The sequence below is a fragment of the Monodelphis domestica genome, chromosome 4, assembly GCF_027887165.1.
Source record: "Monodelphis domestica isolate mMonDom1 chromosome 4, mMonDom1.pri, whole genome shotgun sequence".
Lineage (NCBI taxonomy): Eukaryota > Metazoa > Chordata > Mammalia > Didelphimorphia > Didelphidae > Monodelphis > Monodelphis domestica.
The window spans coordinates 132237638-132257761 of record NC_077230.1 but is presented as its reverse complement, the minus strand read 5'-3'; the positions used below and the strand labels follow the sequence as shown (position 1 = coordinate 132257761).

Genomic DNA, 20124 nt, shown 5'->3' with positions numbered 1-20124 from the left:
CTTATTTTGTAAATTTGAATATTTTCTGTAGGCATTTTTCTTTTATGTTCTCACTTAAATAAAGTTACATATCCATATCTCTGATTTCCCATTTTATCAAGGATCTTTGATTTCATTGATAGGGGTCATCAATTGCAATCCCCTCCACCCCAAAAAAGAATTGTGGCTCACTAATAACTTATATTTTTAGACAAGATCGGGCGTGTTCAGGGTGGTATGGCCGTAGACAATAACTTATATTTTTAGAGTATGGCTTGTTCACAGAAAGGTTAAATGACTTGCCTGTGGTCATGAAGCTAATAAGTATCAGAGATGGAATTTGAATCTGTATCTTCTAGCTCCAAGTAAACTATTCTATGGATTATGCCACTTTACTGTTCATATGGCTAATAGTTTTCTTTAGCCATCGTTGGCAACACATTAAATTTCCTAATGGCTTATCAGTATTATGAGAATTCTTGTCATTTGGAAAGGTTCTTTATAAGCTGGTGAGGCACCTAGGGAAGAACAAGACAACCAGATAGTGAATATTCTTCACTAAATTCTTCACTAAAAACTTCACAAAATTGTCTTCAAGTACAAATTGTTCTATCTATCAAGGAGAGATTAGACTTGATCTCTTGGGCCTGAGGAGGCATATGGAGGAGTAATTAATAGGTGGGACTTAGAAAGAGGCAAATCTAGGCTTTAGGTAAGGAAAACTCTTATAATGGCAGGAGCTCCTGTCACAAATCTCTCATGTTCTCCACTTCCTCCACTGTTTCTTGCCCTCTGTCAGAACTGTCTTTATTTTTACACATCCTCTTAATGTTTTGTTTTCCTCTTTTGGAATGTAAGGACTTTTAGAATAGAGACTGTTTGGTTTTCTTGTTTGGTATCCTCAGCTGTTAGCACAGAGCTTGGCATAGAGTAATCACAATAAATGTGCTATCTATTCACAGATTCATCGAACATCCACCCAATCTATTCATCCATCCATTTTTCTCTCTCTGTCTCTGTCTCTGTCTCTGTCTCTGTCTGTTTCTCTCTCTCTTCCCACTCCTTTTTTCTCATCTGTTTATTTATGTTTTGAGTTATCCAAAAGTAGAATTGGCATCTTGGAGTGGTAGTAGGTAGGTTCTCTTTCATTGGAGGTCTTCAGGTAAAGCTAGATGACCATTTTCCAGCTATCTTGTAGAAGGAATTCTATTTGAAATAGGGATTGGACTAGATGGCCACTGTGAATCTTAAAACTGCTCAAACTCTACCTTAAAACATTTGGTTAAGGCTAATCCCATTTAAACAATGAAGGTACTTGATCAGGAATGTATTGAGAACTCTAACATTACTCCACCCATACTTAAGCATACTTTAGGGTAAGATAAAGTTGTAAACTCCTTACTGAACAATGGAAAGGTACCCAGCCCATACTTAAAGCTAAAACCCTTAAGCTGGGTATATTTTTAGATCTAATACAAAAAGGTGCTAAGTACTTATGAAGGTCAAATTAATCATTAAAAGGTCAAGCAAGCTTAACAAAAGAGGTGTGAAGTTTTAGTCTACCCAGAGAAGTTGAGAACTAAAGAAGATGTGAATTAAGAATGGTCAGTCCTGTGAAAATGTCTACTGTGATTGGTAGATGTGAAAACTTAGGGGAGGTGACATAGGAGAAAATTCTCTTTAAAAGGAGGTCAGAGGCCTCTGAACTGAGTTCAGCTTTTGAAAGCTGAATTGGAGGGGCTCTCTCTTGGAGGCTGAACTTAGTTTAGCTTCCTGAGCTAAACTGGAGGGTCTCTCTGAACACTAGAGTTTTGTTTGGAAGGATCTTGTGGTAAGTGATTAAAGATTGACTTGGTTTTCTCTCTTAAGGAGAAAGGCTTAGGCCACTGGCCTAGGCCCAAGCCCGTTTCCTATTATTTCATCTTACTCTTTCTCTCTCCCTTTCTTTAATTCCTTAATTTGTATTAATTAAAATCTCCATAAAGCCCAGATGACTTGGGTATTTCATATTTGGGAATTAATTCTCATGGTGACCACTTATTTTTGATATAAATCAAGACACTAAAAATTATCTTTACAGTTTTGGCAATTCAAAATCTTGAAACCCACATTTTCGCAGTCACAGTTTATGGCAACCACTCTTTTGTCTGTAACACCACTGAGGTCCCTTCTAACTCTGAAATTAGGTGTTTTTTGTTGTTGTTGTTTTTTTTTGCTAGTGTAAATGCTTGAATAGAGTTCCTTTGCATTTTTTCATTCATTAGCATAACATTAGCAATATATCCATTAGCAGAAATAATCTTGCAAAAGTTGGGGGAGGGAAGGGCTACCTCCTTGCTGTTTAAAAGATTATATTAGTTAAAAGGGAAGGGGAATTTTGTTCATGTGTTACAAGTGAGAGAATGCTATGGCACAGTATAGTGACATTATTCTCTTTGAGCTCTTTAGAGTGTATATCTATAATTCATTTGATCACAACAGCAATGATTTCCAGAATAGTTCTCTGATATGTAACCAGGTACTACATTGGATAGAGCACTGGTCCTGTAGTCAGGATAGCCCCGAGTTTAAATTCTGGACACTTATTAGCTGTATGAATTTGGGCAGATCTTAAAATGTGCCCAGCCTTAGTTTACATACCTATAAAATGAAGGTTTTGAACTTAATGGTCTCTAAGATTCCTTCCAGCTCTAACTTAATTACTTTGTGATCCTAATAAAGCCCAGTCACCATAAAGATTGAATAGCACTTGGTAAATAGCAGGTGCATGATAAATACTTGTTGACTTTTCTTGTTCTCTGTCCTTCCACAAAAATCTTTCTGGAGTGAATTATTATGACATGAAAGTGGTCCTTGTTTCCCAAAGGCAACTGCAGCTGATTGAAATCTATGGCTGGTCCCTTCCAGCTGGGAAGGTTTTAAGAATGGACCCAATGGCTTTGTACTCTGAAGAGATTATAAGGAAAAAGACTTGTACAAAAATATTCATAGCCACGCTTTTTGTGGTAGCAAAAAATTGGAAAATGAGAGGCTGTCCACTGATTGGGGAATGACTCAATAAATTGTGGTATATGTTGGTGATGGGATATTATTGTGCTGAAAGAAATAAAGAATTGGAGGAATTCCATGGGAACTAGAAAAACTCCCAGGAACTGATGCAGAGTGAAAGGAGCAGAACCAGGAGAACATTGTACACAGAGACTGATATACTGTGGCACAATTGAATGTAATGGACTTCTTTACTAGCAGCAATGCAATAACCCAGGACAATCCAGAGGAACTTGGGAGAAAGAACACTATCCACATTCAGAGAAGGAACTGGAAACAGAAATGCATTAGAAAAATATATGATCGATTATGTCGTTTGATAGGGATATGATTAGGGTTTTGATGTTAAAAGATCACTGTACTGCAAATATGAATAACATGGAAATAAGTTTTGAACAATGATATATGTGTGATGCAACGGGATTGCTTGTCAGCTCTGGGAGAAGAGAGGAAAGAACGGGGGGGGGGGGGTAGGTGGGGGGGTGGGGATCCTGAGTCATGTAACCATGGAAAAATATTCTAAATAAAAAAAGAAAAAAGAAAAAAAAAAGAATGGACGCAATGACATCTGTAACCTGAGGATTAGCTTAGCTAAATTTGGAGAGAATGTGCACAGGAACTGGGGCCAAGAAATCCAGATATGGAGTCCATTACAGGAGAAACCAGAGGATGGAATCAGTGTCAAATTAAAGAGGGTGGGGGAATAGGAACCCAATATAATGCGAATCAATAAGGAGAAGAGCCAGGGTTCAGGCTTGTAATGCTGACAGTCATTCTCAGATCCAACTTAGCATTTGAGGCAGCTGGGTGAGAGCACTAAGCTTGGAGTCAGTAAGACTTGAGTTAAAACCTCACCTCAGACACCTACTAGCTGTGTGACTCTAGTCAAGTAATTTAACCTCCTTCTGTACCAGTCTCACAACTATAAAATGTGTTTAAGCATAGCACCTGTCTCCCAGAATTATTATGAAGATTAAATGAGATAATTATAAAGTGCTTAACACAATACTTGGCACATAGTAAACAATTTTTTTCCCCTTTCATTTCGTCATCTTTGAACAATTCCCATGTACAATTGCCATTCCCACTTGCAGAGCCTCTACACTTATATCACTGGGGTGGGGTGAGGAGCACATATTATATCATCAGTATTATTTTTTTAAATAACCCCTACTTTCTGTCTTAGTAACAACTCTAAGACAAGAACAAGAACTATGGGGTTAAATGACTTGCCTATATGGTGACACAGTTAGGAAGTATCTGAACCCAGGTCTTTCTGACTCCAGGCCTGGTGCTCTATCCACTGACCCACCTAGCTGCCTCCTTCTATCTTACTGACCAGAGAGCTCTGTATCTGTGTATCCTGGACATCATTAATATTAGAGGCATTGTGGAGCCCTTCATCTTGACCTCAAACAACAAGATGACCCTGAAGCATGTCATCTAACCAATGCTTCAAATTACAAAGTAGACAGATGACACAATACTTCAATATTAGCATTTAGTTATAAAATTTAAATCTCCAAATAGTAACCGATGAGAAGTTTGAGTTTAATAATCTCACACATTCATCAGATTAACAGCCTTAGGTGAAGTGGAGCTGTGAAGAACCTGATCCTGGCATGTGTTTGGCGGCTTGTTGCCTCCAGCATAAAATAAATCTTTCTCTCTTTGGCATTTCAACCCCTTCCCAATTGCTCCCAGCCTGCCCTTCCAGACTTATTTGTTTTGCTCCAACTCATGCCCTCTAAACTGGTCTTCTTGCTCTTCATCCTAAACAACATGCCATCTCCCATTTCTGCCTCTTTGTACAATCTGTTCCCCAGGAATGGAGAGCCTTTCTTCTTCACATCTACTTCTTAGAATCCTTCATAGTTCAGCTCAATTTTTTTTCTGATTTCTTCCAGCTATCCCCCACCCAACCCAAATTACCTTGCCTGTGTTTTATATATCCTTATATGTATACAAGTTGTTTCCTTTTATCAAATGTAATATTCTTTTCCCCCCCATGAAATCTGTTTTCTTTTTTTTCCATTTGAATTAGTTTAGTCAATTTAGAACATTATTCCTTGGTTACAATAATCACATTATTTCCCTCCCTGCCCTTCCCGCAGCTGACACACAATTTCATTGGGTATTACTTGTGTCCTTGATCAGAACCCATTTCCATGTTGTTGATGTTTGCACTAGGATGTTCATCAAATGTAATATTCTTAAAGTCAGAAACTTTTATTTTTTTGTCTTTGTATTCTTAGTGCCTTATTGTCTGGCACATATAAATGTTTTTAGTGATTGATTGGTTAATATGTTTCGGTTTCAAGGCTGTCAAGAACATATTTTGGTTTCTTTATGATAGAAACAAAGTTACTCTGTATGACTCCCAGTTAAGGGGCTGTCATTAAGTTCAGGATTTGCTAACCCTGATCTTTCACCCTCCAAATTCAACAATCTTGAATATACCATTCTGCTACCCAGATTACTTGTAGTTTTCTTTTGTAATCACTAAACACTAGGCAGTGCTTGCTGTTGTTTGCCTTCAAAATCATCATCAGTGGAATAGGCAATTAAGTGAGTATTAATAGGCAGCAGATGGAGAAGAAGGTCTTCAATGAAATTTAACTTTGCTATGGTGAAATCAGTTTGGAAGTCATAGAATCATCAACTCTAAACATCATTGAAAGTTGTCAAGCAGGGTCAAATCACCATGTGTTGCGGATATTCCCTGGGGGAGTTTTGTTCAGGTAGGGGTTAGACCAGATGATCTCTAAGATTCCAGGATTCTATGAAATTTGGCTGTTTAATCATAAATCTGTGAAGCAATAATTTAAAAAACCATGCAGGAAAATTCCAATTTCATAGTTAATTCTAAAAAAAATGTGATAGGTAAAAACCATGCTGTAGAAGTCAGCGAACTCGGATTTTTGCTATATATTTTGTCTCTGTCACTTATTAATTATGAATCTTTTGGCAAATCATTTCATCTTTTTTTGTCCTCATTTATAAAAAATAGGGGTGGACTAGATCATCACCAAAGTCATTTCGCACACTTAACATTCTGAGACTTTACCTGTTATGTGTCTTGGGAATTGGCTAAGTGGAGTTTGATTATATAAGTTGTTGCAAAAGTAAAAGCACTCTAGGAAATATTTTAAATGGTATGCCTATATAATCATGATCTGCCTATATCATCACTGTCTTTTTTTTTTTAAACCCTTACCTTCTGTCTTGAAGTCAATACTGTGTATTGGTTCCAAGGCAGAAGAGTGGTAAGGGCTAGGCAATGGGGGTCAAGTGACTTGCCCAGGGTCACACAGCTGGGAAGTGTCTGAGGCCAGATTTGAACCTAGGACCTCCCATCTCTAGGCCTGGCTCTCAATCCACTGAGCTACCCAGCTGCCCCCTCATCACTGTCTTGTATAACATTGCCCTCTACAAACAGTACAATTTCCTTTGTAAAATTGTGTTCCTTATTAATAGTTTGATAATAGATACTCTACATTTGGGTACACCCCAAATATTTATGGATTAATGTATCTACAACATACTTAGATTTCCAGAGCAGTCAGATTTTTGTATTGGGAGTCAAATTACAAATAGAAAAGGCAGGCTGAAAATCAGGTTCTGAGTCCCTAAGATTTGAGCCACTTGGTAGCCTTAAAGCACCTCCATCTGAGTAGTACTCTGCCTTTACTAAAACGACCATTTAGCTCAGATTGTGAAATCTAGAAAGCAAGGCATAATGTTTGCATTTTGCTCTATCTTATTTATGTTGTGTGCTGTACACAAAGCATTCATGGACACTTCATAAATAGGACAGAGAAGAGAGGAGAATGACGATGAAATGCTAAGCAGGCTCCTACTGTGTTAATGATGGCTCATTATTACTCTGTGAATAAAGTTATAGGATATAGTCTTTTCCAGGGCCAGATTTCTAACTCACCCTTGGGCCTAATTATCTGCAAATTGGATTGTCTGAAGGCTCCCTCTCCTGCCTTGCTTTCTACTATTATCAAATCCTGGCCTCAGCGAAGGCTTCTCTAATTTCTCTAACTTGCTCTGGAATCCAAAATGCTCCATTTATTTAGTCTACTTTAATACATGACAATAACCTCTGGTAAGGACTAGGTCAGTTCCTAAAGGCAGAGTAATAAATGCTCAAATTGGTTGCAGGGCAAAAAAATGTTGTCTTAATGGCATCTCAAACTACAGTTTCATCTTTTTAAACACTGCTCTTTGAAGGTTCCTATTTTTCCTAATAACCCTGAGAAATCTCCCTTCCAGGCTCTCAGATAAAACAAAGTTCATCGGGGAGAGAGGAGAACTGAGCTGTCTGGAGACCCTCATATATTTCCGAAGGTTCTGTGCTGCATAGGTTGCTTGTAGGGGACTAGCGAGTTCATAAAACCTGACAGAAAAAGGACACCAACCTTGCTGTGATGGAGCTGCACCCATCCTCCGTAGCCATATCTCTGTAGAGGGTAGGAAAGCACAATTAGTTTCTTAAAGGTTAGGAACGGAAACAAAGTCCATAGTTCATAGAACCGCTGAATTCAGTGAACACTGTATTTAAATTCTCAAAAACAAATAACAATGAGTATGGCATAAACTAAAAACTCAAATAGAAATGAGCTAAAATACTTAAGATATGTGATCTCATTGGCTCAGAAGTTCCTTCCAACACAAGCCATCCACACCTGTCTCTACTGTGTAGTCCCAAATCTTTATTCTCCCATGATATTGACACAGTAAGTCTTCCTAATATACTGGAAGTTTTTCTTGCTTTCTCCTTACATCACTAGGGTACCAGTGGCAGATTCTGGCTATCTCCCTGTCATCCCTTTTACTCCCCATATTTGCTTCCTCTTATAAATTCTGTGATGACCATTTCCTCTTGTTTTTTGGAGTTCATTATTGGTCACATGTTGCAGCGAACCATATTTAACTCACTGTTGGACTGTTAGAAACTGCTTGAAAAGCAAAGATCTATGAATGTATAAGCGTAGGTATTTTGTGTGAGTTTTTCATGTGGGCCTGATACTAGGAGCCTGTGTTTAAGTCCCAAATCTTCCCATTTCTAACTGGGAAAATTAATTCTTCTCTCTGGGTTTCTTCTTCTATAAAATAAAAGGGTTATATCTGTGATGGTGAACCTGTGACACATGTGCCAAAGGCAGAGGGACTTGGGCAGAGCTACTCCCCTCCTCCGCTCCACCTTGCCTGATGATATTTTTTTCACACCCCTCACTCCTCTGCCCAGCAGCCCAATGGGAGCACTTTCTCCCTCTCCTGTGTGGGTTAAGGAGGTGGGGCAAGATGCACCCAGCACTTGGTGGGGGTGGGGTGGGGCACAGCATGTGGTCTGGGGGGGCAGGTCTGTCTCTAAAAGATTTGCCATCATTGCTTTAGTCTTTCAAATGAATACTTACTGACTTAAATCTCATTCTCAATGGATTTTCCAAATCTTTCACTCTTTCTGCTCCTACAGCTAAACTTCTAACTTCCACATTTGTAAGCAATTTAGATTGATCTGAAATCAAGAGAGACCTGGTTTGGAATCCTCCCTCTCACATTCATCAACTGTATGACCATGACAAATATGCAGAGTACTGGGTTTGGAGGCAGAAGACTTAGGTTCAAATCCTAGTTCTGTCACCTTCCCCCCTGGATCACCTTGGACAAAATAATTTAATAACTTAATTTATCTGCCTCTCAAATCTCTGTAAAATGAAGGTCTGGGGTCAGGAGACCTTTGGTTCCTTCTGGTTCCAAGTCTATCATCCTCAAACAGGTAAGCCTCTCAAGCCTTGGTTTCCTCACCTGGATCTGGATAATAATTGATAGTCTTCTTTACCATTCAGGACCATTGTAAGAATCAAATGATATAAAGTGTGTAACATTCTCTGCGAACTTTAAAACACTATACAAACATCAGTTTTTGTTAGCACAGAAGAGAACCTAACATCTTATTTTATTGAGACTATGTTAGCTTAGGTAGTGCAGGTCACAGAGTGCTGGAACTAGAGTCAAGAAGACCTAAATTCAAATCCATCCTCAGACACTAATTAGTAGTTCAGTCCTGGGCAAGTAGCTTAACCTTTGTCTGCCTTTTCCATTTTCTTCAACTACAGAATGGGGATAATAATAGCACCTATCTCGGGGTTGTGAGGATCAAGTAAAGCACTTAGCGTAGGGCCTGATGCATAGTAGGTGCTAGATAAATACAAGCTATTATTGTTGTTGTTATTACTAGACCTCCAGAGAAACTGATCTCATTCATATAAATTTCTACTGACTACCCAGAAATCCAGCAGTCAGGCACACACTTTTAGCCCTAGGAAACAGAGTAGGAGAGATTTTTAGACCTTTATGCCAAAGCAACTCTAAGTTTCATGGCACCTTTGCTGCCATTCATTTCCTCATTCTCTCTCTTGGGGTATCCAGGCTAAGATGCTTGCATTGAAGCCTGGCTTAAATATTTAATATATGTGGGTGGAGTCTGTGGTGATTGTTTCAGGTACTCAGTCTCAGCTAAGCTGCTCCCCTACTACCCTACCCTCTGCTCCTCCCTGCCCTCCTGTTATTTTTCTTCCCCTTTAATGTCAGACTTCAGTTGAACTCTACTCATGCTTTTGATAATATTCTTTGGATTTTTGCTCTATGGACTACCCAATGACATTTAACAAGTTGAAAGAGCTTTGTAGAATTTTTGCAGGTATTTGCAGGCAATAGAGCCTTTTCAAGGCATTTTAATTTGGTGCTTTAACTACAAATGAATATAACAGCTATAGTACTGAAAAAGTTATCTGTAGCTTAATTGAACCATATTTTTCTATGCTCATGAGAGCTCACTACTTAAATAGTAATAGCTTATTATTTATAGAGTAGTTTAAAATGTAAAATAATTTTCTTCACAACAAGCGTGTGATATAGGTGACCTAAGTATTCTTTCCTTCTTATAAATGAGGAAACTGAGGCTCAGAAAATGACTTTTTCAAGGTTCAGAGATCTAACTAAGGTAGGGTGACTGGGCCTTTGCCCCAGAGTACTAAATTTAGAATGTATTGACAAAATTCAAAGGACCATAGAAACAACAGCTCAATGATTATTACTATTGGAAACTATAGCTAGGCTAACCTGCCATTTTCTGTCCCCAATTCTTCAAATGACATCATACATACTATTTCCCCCCATTTGCAAAAATTGCTAGAGGCACTGCAAAAATCACATAGCAATGAGAAAGAGCACCAATTCAAAGGACATTTATAATGATTTCTTTTTCATAAAATTAATGGCACATAACCTCTAATTTATCTTCTTTCTGAAAAGCAAGCTTTTACCTATAGTATTATTTTAAATCATGATATGTTTATTATGTATTCTTTCTAAAAATGGAAAATAACAAAACATAATAAAATTATTAATTAGAAGATGAGAATATATTTATGTATATGTATATTATATATAAACTTGAAATAACATCCTTAGATTTGTTTAATTTCCTTTGAGCTTATTAAAGGAGGGGGATTCTTACATGCTGAGGTTGTCTTCTATATAATTACTTTGTGTAGAGTTGGCAGGGACCATAGAAGTCACCATATTTGATAGACAAGGAAATTGAGGCTTAGAGAGGTTAAGGGACTTGTTCAAGGTCATGGTAAATGGCAGTGCCAAGATTTCAATCCAATTTTTGCCTCTCAATCTAACACTTAAAATTTATACAGTACCAACTATCTCACACAGTTCTTATAGTTATTATTATTATTAAAAGTTATTTACCTTCTGTCTTACTATCATTTTTAAGACAATTGAGCAGCAAGGGCTAGGCAACTGGGGTTAAGTGAATTGCCCAGAAGCAGACAGCTAGGAAGTGCCTGGGACCAGATTTGATCCCACGTCTTCCTGACTCCAGGCCTGGCACTCTATTTTTATTTTTTTTTTGTCAAAATCTTTATTTTTGGTGAAGGTGGACCTTAACAAATTTATAAAAGCCCCAAAGCAGCTCCATGAAACCTGTCCTTCCTCAGCTGGGGTATTTCCTAAGATCTCTGCAAAAACTGCGAGGTCCAACAACATTACTTTCTAGAAAATATGAAAAGCTCATCCCAACTGTTTTTTTTTTTTGATCCTCCTCATTTGCAATCAGTTAATGATTAGCCAATGCCCTGTTGATTCTACCTTCCCCCTTTCCTTCCTTCAGCTATGAAGTGAAGGTCACCTTGGTTTGCCTATTAATATTTTAAAAGCAAAGATGGGCTTAAAAGAGGCATTGATTCTTTCAATGATACCTGAGGTTCTAAAATGAGACCTAAGACCAGGTTATTCTTTTCATGCCTTTATTATGAAGCTTGAAAAAGAAAAATGGAAAAGAAAAAGAAAGAAAGAAATGGTAAGAAAAGCAGATGAAAGGAGAAAGGTGTATTCTACAGCTGTGCAAGAAATATTTTAAAATGAAAGGAAAGCCTTTAATGTTACATCCAATCCACTTTGCACCATGAATTCCCTAGGGTCCTTGAATAAGAGAGGAGCATGATGTCAAATTTATTTGTGTTTCTGACATCTTTGTTTCATTTATTGAAGTTTGCATATGCATTTAATGTAACAGTTTCTGGCCATGTGCCCCATCATTGAATTTATCATTGATGCTTCTGCTTGTAATTATTCCCTTATAGGATAAATTTGATGGTTCAGTCCATTGCTTGGACCTACGTCTTTTTTTTTCTTGGAATCAATACTGTGTATTGGTTCTAAGGTAGAAGAGTAGTAAGGGCTAGACCAGTGATGGCAAACCTATGGCATGAGTGTCAAAGAGGGCATACGGATCACTCTCTGTGGCGTGAATCTTAAAAACTACTCAGACTGTACTTTAGAAGATTTGGTCTAGCTATTCCCTTATTGTAACAATGGAGATACTTGGTCTAACAAGAATCAGGAATGTATTGGGAACTTTTAAATTACTCCACCCATACTTAGACATACTTTAGGGGAAGATAAAGTTGTAAACTCCTGATTGAACAATGAAGATACTTAATTCATACCTTATAGTGAAGCTAGAACCTTGTTAGGTCTATTTTTAGATTTAATACAAAAAAGTGTTAAGTACCTGTAAAGGTTAAATTAGTACCTAAAAAGGTCAAGTAAATTACAAAAGGCAAGCTTAACAAAGAGGTGTGAAGTATTCAGAAAATATAATCTAACCAGAGAAGGTGAGAACTAAGAATGAGCAGTCCTGGAAAAAAGCATCTACTGTGATTGGTAGATGTGAAAATTTAGGGGAGGTGACATAATAGAAAATTTCTTTAAAAGGAAGGGGTAAAAAGTCAGGAGGAATTGAGTTCGGAGTTGAATTGAGTTAGATTCTGAAAGTTCAGGAAATTCAATGGAGGACTGGAGCTTGCTTGGAGATGGTCTTGTGGTGAGTTATAAGACTGACTCCTCTTTCCTTTAGGCTCAGGGAGGCCACTTTGGCCAAGGCCTTTAACTACTTCTTGGCTCAGCCTGAGCCAGACCAGTTTAAATTAATTCTCTCTCTCTCTCTCTCTCTCTCTCTCTCTCTCTCTCTCTCTCTCTCTCTCTCTCTCTCTCTCTCTCTCTCTCAGCCACAGAAGGTAAGGGTGTAAAGAAAAAAAAATCAACCAAGTCATCCCTCCTCCACAGCCTCCTACCTCAAGTATTATTGGGAGACCTGCCCTTGGCTTGCTTATCAATGAGGTCGTTTGTTTTTCACATCTGACCTTCATTGTCCTATTGTTACCCAGTGTCCTCATGTTGACCAACAGTTATTCAAAGTCCTTTCCTGAATTATCCTATTCAGGCTTATTTTCTGTTCTTCCTTTCTTGATATACTCAAAGATTATTTTCCTCCCTAGAATCATAGAGCTTTGAAATGAGAAAGAACTTACATCTAATAAAGCTTCCAGCTATTGTAGATTAGAAAATTAAGACTCAGAGAAGAAGTAAAGGCACTAGTTCTGGCACCCTGGGGAAGTCACTTAACCTCTGTTTGCCTCAGTTTTCTCATCTGTAAAAATGGAATAATCATAGCATCTACTTCCCAGGGTTATTGTGAGGATCATATGAGAGGATAATTGTAAAGCCCCTAGCACAGAGCCTGGCACATTGTAAGCTCCATGGAAATGTTAGCTATTATTTTTTTGATGACAATGATGATGATGACGACTTGCCCACAGTCACATATGGAGTTAATGGGAGAGCCTATATTAATACTGTAGACTCCTGGTATATACAGGAATGCTTAAAAAATCAATTTAAGAACCATTTTTGTATGTTTTGTATGGCACATTGCATCTCCTCTTACAAAAAATGTTATTTTCTCAGTGTACAATCTCAGATAAATGTTAGGAGGAAAGCAGGTAAAATAAACTAATTTATACTAAGATCTGAATGACTGATATTACCAAGTTCTTGAAAGAGATTTTTTTCTTCCCAGATCATTAAAAAATATCATTAACAAGTGGCTCTTTGATATATAGAATCTTAGACAGGTATAAAGCAAATATTTTCCAGTTCATCAGGAAGAAATTTTGTGTCCTGGCCCTTTTGGTGCTTGATTAAATAACACCTGTAGGCAAAATTGGTATAATCCCTACCCTTTGGACTTTGTTCTTGAGTTTTTCACCCTCTTCCCCTCTCCTCAAATGAGAGTGGTACTTAAAAACACTGCCATCAGCTCCTTGACTTCCTCAGTATGGGGTCTGGGATTTTCTCATCTTCTTTCCCTTTCTGATGTGTTACAGAATCTATACAAATGTTCTTTTGGCCCTTTTCATTCATTCATTCTGGCCCATTTCATTGGCCAACACTCATTTCGTGGGTGATCAACAATGATAGAACTTGTGCACCATTTCAGGGGCTCCCACCTGTGTAATATTTCAGGATAGGATAATGTTAGATAGAGTTCTCAGGATTGACTTCCCAATGGGTATGTCTGTGCAATCTGAAAGGTCTTAAAGTCCACAGTAAAGTCTGGTCTTTAGGTTCCAGCTTTGGAACTTAGTGGTGCTCTGTAGAGAACTGAGTTTCCTGTTTAATGTTCTTGCTGTTTGGTATGAATCAAACCAGATTCTCCTACTATCTGAACTATTCAGGAATAAAAAAGAACCCTGTGATGCTCCAGCCATAAAGACTGCAGTAAAATGACTAACATTTCTAGCCCCAAATGCACTGAATGCTGTCCCCCAAGCAAATACGCCTAACCACTCCTGTGACAAAAACTTATGAATTGAGAGCTTTTGGTTTTTGTATTTCATGATGTCAGTAATATCAAAGAGAATCCACTCCTTCAGGAATGCACAATTGGGCCAAAAGGACCCTGAGGAGCAAGTTCTCAGCAGAGATGTTATTTTTGTTTGTTTTTTGTTATTAGCTGGGAAGGAAGTGGTGGTGGGGGAAACAACCTTCAAAGACCTATATTGATGATGGTTACAGAAATATATAGGTTAAGGTTTGTAGCTTTTCTTTAGATTTTTTTAAATGGATGTTTTTGTTTATATATCAGTTTCGTTTCTGAATATGCCCCTCTCTACTCTCCTTCCCAGGGCACCATTATTTGAAAAAAAAATTGAGAATAAAAAAGGAAAAACAAAGCACTTGAACAAAACCAACCACTGCCTCAACAGAGTCTGATAGTGTAGGCAATATTCACACCTATGGACACCCCCACTTCTGTAAAGAAGAGAGGAAGGTGCGTTTTCTTATCTTTTCTAAGGCCAAGCTTTGAAGCATCATTTCATTGTTTTTAGTTTCTTTTTCCTTTCCCTCCATGTCTTGTTAGAGTCATTTCCTATTTTCTTTTCCTAGTTCTGGTCTGTAACATTTCAAAAGGGATCATTCTAGAATTTGAACCTCTGGGTTTTGAGGAGCAATGGGTGATCCTGGTGTCACATACTAAATTTTGGAGTGGGGTAGGGGGTGCCTATCACAGATTCTCAAGAGCAAAGCAGTAGAGTGGGAATCACAGCCATTTTTATTCAATAGGAGTTCCATATACAATATAATTGGAAGGTCATATTTTGCAGCTGTCAAAGGGACCATGTATTCTTGAGTAATCAATTCTCAGAGGCAGGTAGAATTTTGAGCTTTCATCTCTATCAGTAATACAAAGAAAATTTGGGATTACCCTCCCTAGCACATGGATAGGGAGAAAATAACCTTACTTATGCCTGGAATAAAATTTAAATTAGATTTTTGAATTAATTTGTTTTTTCTTACTTGGATAGGAAGTGGAATATTCTCAGTGGCATAAAAATTCCAGGAGAATGAATATTCTATGTGTGTGTGTGCGTGCGTGTGTGTGCATACATGCATGCACAAGACAAATAGAGAGATAGAGACAGAAGGAGAGAGAGAAACCGATAGAGAAAGATACAGAGATAGAGAGAAAGAGAGAAGCGGAGAGAAAAAGGGGGGGGGAGGAGTAGAGAGAGAGAAAAGAGAGAGAGAGAGAGAAAGAGAGAGAGGGAGAAAGAGAGAGAGAGAGAGAGAGAGAGAGAGAGAGAGAGAGAGAGAGAGAGAGAGAGAGAGAGAATATGCGTTTTCAGCTTGTGCTAAGCTAAAAACCACTTTAATTTTATCCTTTTTTTTTTTAAGAAACAACTTCTCTTCCCTGACTTCACCAAGGAATATTCATTCAGAAATTCATTCTGAAAAAGGGAAAAGCAAATTTCAAACTTTAGAAAACCACACATTGTACTTCTTAGACAAACCCATTTTACAAAGGATGTGTCCTTTATTCTGGTCTAGTGTTTTTTTTTTTTAAACCCTTACCTTCCATCTTGGAATCAATACTGTGTATTGGTTCCAAGGCAGAAGAGTGGTAAGGGCTAGGCAATGGGGGTTAAGTGACTTGCCCAGGGTCACACAGCTGGGAAGTGTCTGAGGCTAGATTTGAACCTAGGACCTCCTGTCTCTAGGCCTGGCTCTCAACCCACTGAGCTGCCCCCGGTCTAGTGTTTCTGAGGTTATAGCTTCATTATTCTTTATAACATATCTATCAAGCACCAGGCAAAAGGAAAGGCAAAGTAGACAGGAATAGGATTTAGAGTTGGCAGAGACTTTAGATTCAGAGGATGTTGAATCCAGCCCCCTCATTTCCAGATGGGGAAAAACTAATGCCCAGAAAGATAGCTGGGATTCAAACCTAGGTTTTCTGCATATAGAATCAGAGGACAAGTCTGAGTCTACTATTTTCTTCCTCTCTGACCTGGGGCAGACACCTTTAGCTAGACCTTCTTTTCCCCATCTTTAAACCAAAAGCCTTGGATGCCATGATTTCAGAGAACATTTTCAGTTCCTAATCTTATTATCTGGACTTCAGCCAAAAAACCATGGATAAAAAAAAAAGGTAAAAAGCCTGTGTACCTCTTTCTAAAAACTGATTGAAAACCCTGTAGAACTGCCAGGTTTTCAATGTGTTGGGAAGATTATGCAAATGAATTTGATGATCATTTACTTGAAAATCCCAATTTTCAATTCTGCAGATGTGACACGTCCCTCTGCATCTGTTTGCTCATTTACAATCTGATTTAAACCAAATAAAGCTGCTTGACTTCTGCTTGGCAGATTTGTGATCCATAGGGGGTAAGATATGGCAATAATAATAATAATAATAGTAATTTGAAAAAAGAGAAAAGTTATGATTTCCTTACATGAATTGTTTCTCAAAACAAATTTCAGAGGCATGGAAAATGAATTTGGAATCAGGAACATCAAAAAACATGAAATCACACAAAATTAAGGAAATCTAACATTTCATTCCCACAGAAAGAGAAGGTTATAACAAACACAGAGTAGTCACCGAGGGAAATAGGAGTTCAGCAAGGTCATTGAAAGTTACCTTTCTCAGGTCGGGCCATTCTTTGGGCAGAATGTGACTGTGGATATCAATTTTCATCTCCAAAGGATCAGCTGAAGGCAAGAGTTAAAAAGAAGTCCAGTGTTCTCTTTGCAGGTCATTCAGTTAATCAAGCTACTTGAATTTCTGCAAAGATTCATCCTCCCTAGCCAATCAGTAGCATGTGTCTCATGAGCTGGAATCTCACTGGAGCTGTCTCATTGAAGTTCAAAGTATTCATTGTTTGTCAAAACTGCCTTGGGTCAGCAAAACTTAAATCGATTCTCCCTGTGCTAATTGTTAAAATCTGGACTCTCACCCTCTCCAGGCTGCTTCAGGTTAGAGTAGGCTGAAACATTGCTTAGGATCACAGATCCGGAAAGGACCTTGGAGATTTTTTAGTTCAATTCCCTTCATTTCACAGATAAAGAAACAGGCCCAGAGAAGTTAAGCAGTTTGTGACAAGTCACAAAAATCTTTATAACAAAAACCTCTGACAAAGGTCTAATCACTCAAATTTATAAGGAGCTAAATCAATTGTACAAAAAGTCAAGCCATTCTCCCATTGATAAATGGGCAAGGGACATGAATAGGCAGTTTTCAGTTACAGAAATCAAAACTATTAATAAGCACATGAAAAAATGTTCTAAATCTCTTATAATCAGAGAGATGCACATCAAAACAACTCTGAGGTATCACCTCACACCTAGCAGATTGGCTAATATGACAGCTATGGAAAGTAATGAATGCTGGAGGGGTTGTGGCAAAGTAGGGATATTAATTCATTGCTGGTGGAGTTGTGAATTTATCCAACCATTCTGGAGGGCAATTTGGAGCTATGCTGAAAGGGCAATAAAAGACTCTCTGCCCTTTGATCCAGCCATAGCACTGCTGGGTTTGTACCCCAAAGAGATAATAAGGAAAAAGACTTGTACAAGAATATTCATATCTGCGCTCTTTGTGGTGGCCAAAAACTGGAAAACGAGGGGATGCCCATCAATTGGGGAATGGCTGAACAAATTGTGGTATATGTTGGTGATGGAATACTATTGTGCTAAAAGGAATAATAAAGTGGAGGAATTCCATGGAGACTGGAACAACCTCCAGGAAGTGATGCAGAGCGAGAGGAGCAGAACCAGGAGAACATTGTACACAGAGACTGATACACTGTGGTACAATCGAATGTAATGGACTTCTCTACTAGTAGCAATGCAATGATTCAGAACTGTTTGGAGGGACATATAAGAAAGAACACTATCCACATCCAGAGGAAAAACTGTGGGACAAGAAACACAGAAGAAAAACAACTGCTTGATCACATGGGTTGATGGGGATATGACTGGGGATATAGACTCTAAAAGATCACCCTAGTGCAAATATCAATAATATGGAAACAGGTCTTTATCAATGACACATGTTAAACCCAGTGGAATTGCGTTTCAGATATGAGATGGGGTTGTGGGAAGGGGAGAGAAAGAACATGAGTCTTGTAACCATGGAAAAATATTCTAAATCATCTAATTAAATACAAAAAAAAAAGCCACAAAACTAGCAAGAACCAGTGGTAGGACTTGAATCCAAGAACTATAATTCTAGAATCACAATTTAGAAATAAATTTATTTTTAAAAATATAGCAGGTAAAAAACATTTTGAGGGATTTTTCCTTCCAATTTTTGAGTTCATTTTTTTCCTACCTTTGCTTATTTTTGTCAGCAAAGATAATGCATGCAGGATAAAAGCTTCTGTATTATAACAAAGTATGAGGTGGATTTGATGTAGTGATCATGACTAAGAGTCTTGATAAATTCATTAATCAAGAGAGATAAATAATATATAACTTTTTAAAGATTCTAGTCAGGTCCTATTTTCATTCTTATTTATCTTTTTGTTAGATTTGTGTAGATCTGAAAAGGGCACATTAAGATTCCCCAATTAGTCTAGTTTTGCTGTTTCCCCCTTTTATTTAATTAGCTTTTTGTTTAGATATTTAGATTGCCATTTGGTATACATATATTAACTATTGATGTTATTTAATTATCTACAATACCTTTAAGCATAATATAGTTTACTTGCTTATCTCCTTTAACCGTTTGTATTTTTATTTTTCCCTATTTTAGATTATGCTTACTACTTATTTTTTGCACCTTCTTGAAGCATAATAAATTCTGTTCTTGTGCCTGTGAATTTTTTTAAAAGTTGGTTTTTGCTTTCTCATACATTCTGCTATCCTCTTCTGTTTTATAGGTGAGTTAATTGTTTCTTTCCCTTCATGCTAACCTTGTTTACTTTTCTCTGGTTACCAAAGAAGATGGAAGGGAAGAAAGAGAAATAATTTTCTCCTATTCCTTTGCCCTTCTCACCAAACCCAAACCCAGATTTCTCATTCTTACAAGCTCTTTCTGATTTTTACAATTTTCCCTTTATGATTTATCTTCTGAAAGTGAAGCTGATTTTTTGTGTGCCTATTTCCTCTCTGACTCTACTTCCCCTCATATACTTCTCTCCCCCTTCCCTGTCAGTGCTTGTTTTCCCATTGAATTTAATATATTTCTGCACCAAAATGCATGTGTTTGTGTGTATCTGTTTGATCCTCCTTTCTCCATTTCAGGTACAACTCAGTCAGATTCACAAGATATTCACTTCTCCATCTTTCTATATTTTCATACTCTTCTTCTCATGGATGGAATGCTATTTATGTAAAATAATAGGATCTTCCTTCATCTTCATTCCCCTCCTCCCTTTTATTTCCTTTCTTAAAGTGAATAAAATAGAACAAAATCACCACCAGGTCCTATATTGGTCTTAATTCCCTCTGTGACCCTGAAAGACATTAGGATTCTGATGGGACATTTGCTTCTTCTCCCTTGTTACAATGCTTAAACACTTAAAGCACTTAAACACCATTTCACTGTTGTTGAGTTGTTTCAGAGCTGCCCAACTCTTTGTGTCCCATTTGGGGTTTTCTTGGCAAAGATACTGGAGTGGTTTGTTATTTCCTCTTAGGCTCCATCTTATGCCAGAATCCTTGACTTCCATTAGTTCATTGTGAATTGTGGCCTCAGTCTCCAAATCCTTCACTTTGCATGATCTCACTCAGGAGTTGATTCTGACGATTCCTGTGCCCCCATATCACCCCATTGTGGGGTTGAGATCATTCTTGCCTCAAATCTCACCATTTCTTCCTTTAGTTCATTTTATAAATAAGGAAAGTGAGACAAATAGGGTTAAGTGACTTGTTCAAGGTCCC

The 20124-nt window shown here is 37.8% G+C and overlaps 1 protein-coding gene across 1 annotated transcript in view; it reads right to left on the bottom strand.

Moving 5' to 3' along the window:
• The window catches only part of ACMSD (aminocarboxymuconate semialdehyde decarboxylase), a 108424-nt gene extending 91331 nt beyond the window's left edge, over window positions 1-17093 (bottom strand). The window contains exons 1-2 of the mRNA XM_007494086.3: window positions 16880-17093; window positions 7455-7496 (exon numbers count right to left, since the gene is read on the bottom strand). Coding sequence (XP_007494148.1) covers window positions 7455-7496; window positions 16880-16936 — 99 coding nt within the window. The 5' untranslated portion in view covers window positions 16937-17093. The remainder of the gene's footprint in view (window positions 1-7454; window positions 7497-16879) is intronic.
• Window positions 17094-20124: the final 3031 nt, after the last annotated feature.